The sequence below is a fragment of the Acyrthosiphon pisum genome, chromosome A2, assembly GCF_005508785.2.
Source record: "Acyrthosiphon pisum isolate AL4f chromosome A2, pea_aphid_22Mar2018_4r6ur, whole genome shotgun sequence".
NCBI classification, from domain to species: domain Eukaryota; kingdom Metazoa; phylum Arthropoda; class Insecta; order Hemiptera; family Aphididae; genus Acyrthosiphon; species Acyrthosiphon pisum.
Genome location: NC_042495.1, coordinates 95,149,812 through 95,158,284, shown reverse-complemented (window position 1 = coordinate 95,158,284; position 8,473 = coordinate 95,149,812). Strand labels below are relative to the sequence as shown.

Below are 8,473 nucleotides of genomic sequence, written 5' to 3'. Positions count from 1 at the left end.
ATAAAGGTAGATTATCCTATAAGGAATCTTGTATCACATTTTAAAATCTTAGTTCTAAAAAGAAAAATTTTTACGAATTATAAACTCAACATAATTAGGTAATTTTCGTGATTTTTCCATATTTTGTCAATTTTTAAACTTTAAATGCTAATAAAAAAAAACTGTGACTAAGAATTTTTAATATTTTTCAAAGGTCATTGTAACAATATAGTAGGAGCCTTGTATTAAATTTTCAAGTATTTTTACTAAACAAATAAAGTTTTATTGACATTCATAGAAAAAAAAACTAATTAAATTGGAAACTGGAATTGTCCGTAAACAGCTCAAAACAAATCAAAATATTTTGAAAAATGTATCATGTATAGAAAATGGAAATATAAACAACCAGTGAAAATGTCATGTATCTACAGTCATTCGTTTTAAAGTTACACCAAAAACCAAAATCAATTTTCTGGAAAACAGATTTTGCGTAAAAATTCCCGTTTTTCCTTAATTTTTCTTTTGTTTTTCACGGCGCTTTTGAAAACTATTGGAAAAATTTTACTTTTGACCCCCCAAAGTACCAACTAGATTCACTTTCCTATCAGAAAAGGTACTGTTGAAGAAAACCCAAGCACTTTTACTGTCCTAAAAGGTGATAACAGACACAAAAATAAAAAAAATAAAAAAATAAATAAAAAATCACACATCATTGTAAAATCAATACATTCATCGTTCCACTCAGAATCTAAAACCTAGAATAACTATTTTAGTTATTTTGTTGTGATTGTATAATATTATTTGTGGGTACTTGAAACTTTTAAAGTAGGTATACTATTATATATTTATGATAGTATCACGGTTTATTGTTGAAACATAACGCGTTATAAGTACCTAATGGATATTGTGATATGATTCATTTGGAATTTATTATAGGTACCTTCCTATTATAGGTCAATTTTTTTTTTAATACCATAGAAAAGTATATAATATGACTTATACCTAGACTGACATACCGTCTCCGCTTAGAATCGTTTTTCTTATACAATGATATTATATCATTGAATTCAAAATTAATACCATCCATTATACAATATACAGTCACACACTTGTGACCTACTGTACAGCAGAGCGACATCCACTTGCCCACCTTTTTTTTAATTTTATTTTTAAACGTAATACACAATCTGTATCAGACTAGACACAAGAAGCATATTTGATGAGAGTTACATAGATTAACACGGAAAATATGATGAAAAGAGCCATCCATCAATGGCACTTTCTATGGTTTTTTTTTTTTTAGTTTTTAAGCATATCTTAAGAGATCACGACACCACTTCAGGCATCTAGGGGGATTACCAGGTATGGAAGGAGTAGACAAGATTTTTATGAGTTCATTAGAGTGGTTATTTAGTTTGGAATGGAATCTTTTATAAAATATTTTGGCTTCGTCGTCAAATTTTCGGGTGATCGATATTTAGCTGCACCGGAGCAAACCGAGCACGTGCACGCGGTACTTACGAGTTGCACGTACGTCGTAGGTCATAAATAATAACTAAACAAAATTAAAAAATGTGTCGAAAATCAAAAAAAATTTGGTGTGAGGCGGATTTGCAGTTAGCCGGACGTTAAAACCACTCCGGTGCGCGGCCGGCGTCGACCGCATAGTGCACAGTGGAGCAATTGGGAAGATCAGTCTTTTAAGAGAATATGTATGCAAGTACATTATATATGAACACAATCTAGCGCTAAGCTAAGGTCTGCCGTACGGCTGGTTTGACGCCGGCTACTGCGAGCGCCCCACACTATTGAACATTAGTTTGGTTGCTTATATACTTAGCACTTCAACCATGGTAATAACAAGTCAGAGGCAACCCCCGATATACTGTCTATAGCCGCGGAGACAGCTGCCTGGGACAACGTGCTCTGGTGGTGGCGACCGTCACCACTGAACTTCTCGACTGATCACACACGCGTCCTCGGTAGAGAGAGTGCCCTTACCATGCACTATGCACATAGTGGAGATTTTATAGTTGATACCGACTGTCTTTAATGAGTTTAATATAGGTAATTTCCTATTTATATTTGCATGTGGACAGTGTACATAGTAATAGTGATCTGAAGTGTGTGACTGCGTGTAAAAGAAAGAGCCGATCGCTCCTTTACGTGATAAACAAAGTGTTAGAAATTAAAATCCCATTTTTAGCAGTTTTTCGTAATTTGTCGGTGATTTTTCCCGTGGCATTAAATAACTATTGAGAAAGTCGAAAAATTATCTCTCTAAAGTACCATCTTGATCCAATTTACTAAAAGATAAGATTCTATATTATGTTGAAATCGAAGCACTCCTTCTGGTAAAAATTTTGTATTAGGATAAAAAAAAATAAATACATAAACGTCATTTAAAACCACTAAATCCCTCGGTCCGCTCAGAATCTAAAATGTGGCTCGATCATTCCCTTGTATATACTATATACTACAGACAATCCGAATATTTTTTAAGAATGAAAATCGTGATAATTTCCAACACGTATCGTTGGAATTAAATTATAAGTAAATTTTATGATATTGTTATTCAAGTAATTTACTTATAAACTAAACATTATTATTTTACTAAATATAATAGATAAAAATAAACATTTGGTGAAAATGTCAAGTATTGAAGGTTGTTTATTTTTGAGTGACAACAGTAAAACTTAAATGTTGTTAAAAACTGGTTTGGCGTTAAAATGCCACATTTTTTCTTTTATTTTTCCCCCAACTAAATACTACTGATAATTAAAAATAAAATAATACATAAAATCAATATATCTTCATAGCTCTGCTCAGAATGACTAAAATGACACAAAATTAGAAAATTAAAAAAAATGTTTATGAAATTAGAAACCGATACAATTTGAAACTGTTTCAAGCCTCGATAACAATTCTTTCTTAATCAATATTGTTATTAAAATAATTGTTACAGGAAGCAATTAATGGAATAACAATGTAAGGACTAAAGGACTAGGGAGTATGGATAAAAGCTACAGTAAAATAAATCAAAACATATAAATATATAATACACATTATTATTAACTAAAAATATACAGAATATGCACTTGTTTATTTGTATTTACTCATACATTTTAAACAGAATAAATAAACAAAAAACATATAGTAGGTACCTATAATATAAATTATATTTTGAAAAAAATAATTTTAACAAGAGTATCTAATAAAATAACATTATTATGCCAATTAATCAATTTTGGTCATACGACCTACAAATATAATAATATTACATCTAGTTAAAATAAAAAACATAAATGGATGATCAACAACAAAATCTGTAAAACTTCTTGCACAACCACCACAGCCATCACAACATTCAAAACCTAATTATATTTCAAATGTTTTTAATTGGCTTATTCATTAAATTATATTTACTCAAGGTAAATTGAATGTTTTTTTTAAAAATATTATCATAATACAGTATTTCAGTTTTATAAAATATTACTTATTAACGATTAAATCAGTAAATAGGTATTTACATGCTTACAGAAATAATATTAATAATTTAATGTTATTCCCCTCCCCCCCACCAAAAAAAAAAAAAAGTTAGAAGAAACCATACCACAGCAGGCACGGACTGGCTGCTGGAATACTGGTATGCTACAGCATCCCTTGCCCTAAAATATATTTATTATATATTTTAAGAATCTAGACATCTAATGAATAGCAGATTGTTACCAACTTACGATTATTAGTAATCTAAAATATTGTACAATTTTGATTGAAAGTTTATTGTAACTTGGTATTTATTTATGTTTTTAACGTATATTCAATATTTTTTTTAAACAAAATAAAATATATTAATATTTTATAAATAATCTGCATGTTTTAAATTTGTCCCAACAATTTTTATTATTTGCCCTTTAAATTGTGTAGCATCCTGTGCCCTATTTTAACAGCCCGCACCTGTACCACAGTAAGAAAATAAACTATATTACCAGTAACTGCTGCCGCTTCAGTTCCGTTTTCATCTACATCAATATATGCTTTATGCGAGACTTTACTCACATACAGTTCACCATCTTCAACGATGTTAGAAAAGTTTGCTTCTGATGTAAACATTGTTGGACATCCCAGCTAAAATATAATATAAATAAATAAATATCGATTATTTTTATTTTTTATTAATATTCTTACATTGGATAATGTTTTTTCTAATTGCACAGACTGTTCTAATTTGAAACGAGGTAATTTGACATTAACGTATTTCTGGGTCATATTATTTGAAATTTCATGCAAATTAATTATTGACAAGTTATTTTCCAGAATTTCCAAACCATCTTTAGCATCAGGCAATAAAATTATCATTTTAAAATCATTATTCTAAACAGAAAAATACAAAATAATACATTTAAAAAAAATTTAATTTATATTAATATAGCAATATTTACTTTATAGGGTAATTCAAGTGCGGTGAATTTTAGGATACTATCATGATAGTATTGCAGATCATTTTTTAGGTACATCATTTTCACTATTATTATGTTGTTTGGAGTCGCATAAAAAGAATCATCTCTAACATAATCAAATTTATGTGCCCAATCACTTTTAAAATGCAAAGCATTCACCAATACTAAGGCAGTATCTTCGTTAATGGAGCCTGTAAAAAAAAAATTGGAACTTACATTATTTATATTCATTTATAAATATAACATATAACATATTGTATAAAAACCTTTGGGAAATAAATCTTTAATTTTGTTATAGGTTTTGTTTAAAACCCAATTATTTAAATATTGGCGTTGTTGTTCTGGGTTTTTTTTTAAACTCAATTTTTCCATGGAAGATTTTAAGTAATTCATAGAGTTTTCAACAAAACTATCTTTAACATTGAAAGCTATGTCGACAAATATTCCGGTTGCCAGGTTCAGATTATCATCTTTACTCTAAAATAGTATTAATATAGTACTATATACATAATATTATTAAGTCTACATTTTAAACTATTTTCATAAATATACTTTATTTAACAACATAATGAGACTGAATTTTAACAATTAATTACCAATGAAATTTGGGAAGAAATTAATATTTTATTGCCATCAAATTCATAATTTATTGTGAAATAAGTAAACATTATAACAATTCATACCTATTCGAACATCAAAAACCATTAATAAATTAAAGGTATTATACATTTGTAAATGTGATATGTGACATAATAAACTCACTGTTAAGTCTTCCAATAATTTTCTATATGCTACCATTGAATGAGTAGTTTTGTTTAGATGCATAGTGGCTACTATTTCATCAAATGTTTTCGAATCTGCTCCTGTGCTAGCCACAAACATAATCACATGGATACTGAATGGTGAATAGAAAATATTTCCTGTTTCAGTTTTGGCGATTTCCTATAATAGAAATATTAGCTATTAGATAAACAAATTTTATATTTTGTTATACAATAAAAAATTAATTCTTTACCTTGTACAAAGAAAAAGAAAACTCATGATTTGCTGAGGTTAATGCTTCTAAATTTGTAGTTAGTTCCATATTATTTTGATCTGAAAAAAGGTAAAATGAAATCTTTTATTCTATTTATCTTCGGTTAGTCGTTATTTACAAGAAAATAAATAGTAAAACACATTTTTTAAAAAACAATAAACCCTTAACCCTCAATGGCTATGATGCCAAGGGTTATTTTTTCTCTTGAATAAAAAAAAAACAAAATATGAATGTAATGTACTATGTAGGTAGTACAAATTTTCAAGTCTGGGCATTAACGAATTTAAAAGTTAGGTACCTAACTGTTAAGTTAAAAATTACAAATTATATAGTTACTTTTGGGTTTCCGTTAATTTATTTTGTTTTCAATTTATTGTATTTTATTTCTTTACATTCCAATCGTTATTGTTTTCTTGTATAATAATATTTCAGGTTTGGCGTTAGTTGTCCAGTTAAAATGTTAAATGACGATTAAAGATAATGTCATAATGATTAATGGACATTCCGACATTGGACATCATATAATTTGGACTTGAATAATGATTGCCCGACGGGCTATCGTAGCATTGTCATACCACAAGTGATACCACATAGCAATTGAAATATTTGAAATTACTCGCAGCCCGCAGGAACAGCTGACTTAGTGCGCACTCTAACATATTTTGTTAATTACGATATTATATAGTACATAAATAATCCACTGGGAGCCCGTAAGCGCTACAGGATTGTCTTATCATGAGTAATTATGGAGACAACTACCAATAACAATAATTCCATGGCTCGTCGGCCACACACGATTGAGTTCGCAAGCACAATAAATTCATATTAAAATATATTATTATGTTTATGTTCCTTTTCCTTCATAAAACTCTCACATGTACACATACCAACTTTCTTGTACATCCCCGCATGCGTCTAAATATAAATATAATATAATATTATTCCAACTATTGATTAGTAATTAGTAATTAACATTTTATCATTGAGTCAATAATTTCTTAATACATAATTAAAATAGAGTAACTAGTTAATTACTACTTAATAGTATTGTACATAATATAATATTTTCTCTAAATATTATTAAAATAAACATTTACACTAATAAAATATAACAACGAAAACAACCAGGCACGGGTCCACCAGGCGGGCTGCTTTTAAAATCAGACAGGGTCATACACAATATAATACCTATAGGTACGCGGCCAAACAACGCGCATATCAAAAATATTGGGTGACCCGCGAATAAAATATTATTATATTTATAGTAATATGAGAGCTGAGCACGGACTAAGATAGTATGGACTGGTATCGACTACCTTATCAGTGGCCCTAAAATGTTTCTAAAGCCGCCGTAAGGTACAACTAGGGGTAAAAGCGCCATCTATAGGTGTGTTATAAAAACACAATAATTAGAATTAGAAAACATAAAAAATCAAAACACAAAATCTTAGATTTTTTAGACTTTAGACAGACTATCTTAGTCCGTGGAGCTGAGTGTCTTTAACACGAAAGGTTGATTACGGCTATAAGATATTAGCTATCCCTGCGAAATGGATTTAAATTGCCATCGTCTAGTTCGGTAATCGGAAAAAAAGTCCCACACTAGGAAAAAAAATGAATGAAAATATATCAAAATTGAAGAATACATATGTTAAAATTGTATTGAAAAATATATTAAAGTTACACAAAAAAATCATTTAATATAAACAAATAGAAAAAAGCTTACCTACTTATATAATATATATATTTGATTTTCAAGTTCCTAAATTAAGATCATATTTTTGGCTTTTGCTGTAGGTAACTTAGTAATTTAGTATTTAGTTATAGTGTAATGATAATAATATGGTATTTATCAAATTGTATGGATAAATATAAAAAGTTTCATATTATAAATTATTCATCATAAATTGAAAGGTAGTTTTAAAAAATGTTAGTTTTTTATAATAGGAATTCATTCTGAATGGTTTTTAAAATATAGTAGACTAATAAATATAATATACGAAATTTCTATAGATTTCTATAGAACGTTTCAAAAAAGTTTTGAAAAGCGTCAGAAAACCAACACAAAACCTGCAGTTTTCGAAAAATAACGATTTTATTTTTGATATAACTCTAAAAGAAATAACTGTCGATAGATGGAATATTCACGGAATGTTTATATTAACAATTTCCATGCACCGTACAATTTTCAAAATATTTTGACTCTTTTTGAGCTATTTATAGGCATTAGAAAATGTTGAGTTTTTTTATTTATTGTCGATAAAAATATTCACTCCGTTAAAAAAATTGAAAATGTGATATAAAGTTCTTCATAAAATGTTGTTAGTGGAAATTTAAAAAAAGTTAAGCGTAAATCTACAATACCTTTTTATGAGCGTCTGAAGTTAATTTTGACATAAAAATCACGAAAATGTGCAAATTACTTTGAGTTTCAGTAAATTCATAAAAATTATCTTTTTATATCTAAGATTTGAAAATTTAATACAAGATTCCTCATAAGTTTATCTACCTTTAACAAAAAAAAAGTCTACGGAAATCAATTTGTTACGAGCGTTTGAAGCTATAGACATTGGATATTTAGGTTTTAGGTACACGTAGTTAACAAATACTCATCACTCATACAATTAATTTATTAAGGTGCCGTTATTTAAAATTGTATAAGTTATAACTGTTTCACAATATTTCGACTTACTTTGAGTTATGTATACTCATTTTAAATGTATTTAAGTTTTAACTCTATACCTACATGGCAATAAAATTGTATTCGTTGTGTCAAAAAACTTGAACATTTAATACAAGTTTTTGAGTCCTTGAAGTTTGAACTTATACTTATATTAGGTATCCTTATAATATTGTTAATGTAAAAAAATTTTGACTTTGACTGGGAAACGCCGGTTGGGACAACTAGTATTATATCAATAGGATATAATATTTTCCAATTATACAATATGTATATCTTAATAAGGCAACAAGGATAAAAAATAATATAGAAAATACA

General features: G+C 28.2%; 1 protein-coding gene across 3 annotated transcripts; it reads right to left on the bottom strand.

Moving 5' to 3' along the window:
• Positions 1–3,133: 3,133 nt before the first annotated feature.
• Positions 3,134–6,083, bottom strand: LOC100163882 (serpin B4). 3 transcript variants are annotated; one of them, XM_001951545.5, is made up of 8 exons: positions 5,812–6,081; positions 5,455–5,534; positions 5,202–5,381; positions 4,706–4,916; positions 4,422–4,630; positions 4,168–4,353; positions 3,969–4,107; positions 3,134–3,353 (listed from the first exon to the last, which is right to left on the bottom strand). In XM_001951545.5, exons 2-8 carry the CDS (start codon positions 5,521–5,523, stop codon positions 3,217–3,219), a joined length of 1,131 nt encoding a protein of 376 aa, XP_001951580.2. In that variant the 5' UTR covers positions 5,524–5,534; positions 5,812–6,081; the 3' UTR covers positions 3,134–3,216. The 3 variants fall into 3 exon arrangements, with proteins under 3 accessions (XP_001951580.2, XP_029344849.1, XP_008183053.1); XM_008184831.3 differs by lacking the exon at positions 3,134–3,353 and adding an exon at positions 3,405–3,647 and having other exon boundaries at positions 5,812–6,083; XM_029488989.1 differs by lacking the exons at positions 5,455–5,534; positions 5,812–6,081 and adding an exon at positions 5,036–5,122 and having other exon boundaries at positions 5,202–5,327.
• Between the last annotated feature and the right edge of the window lie 2,390 nt (positions 6,084–8,473).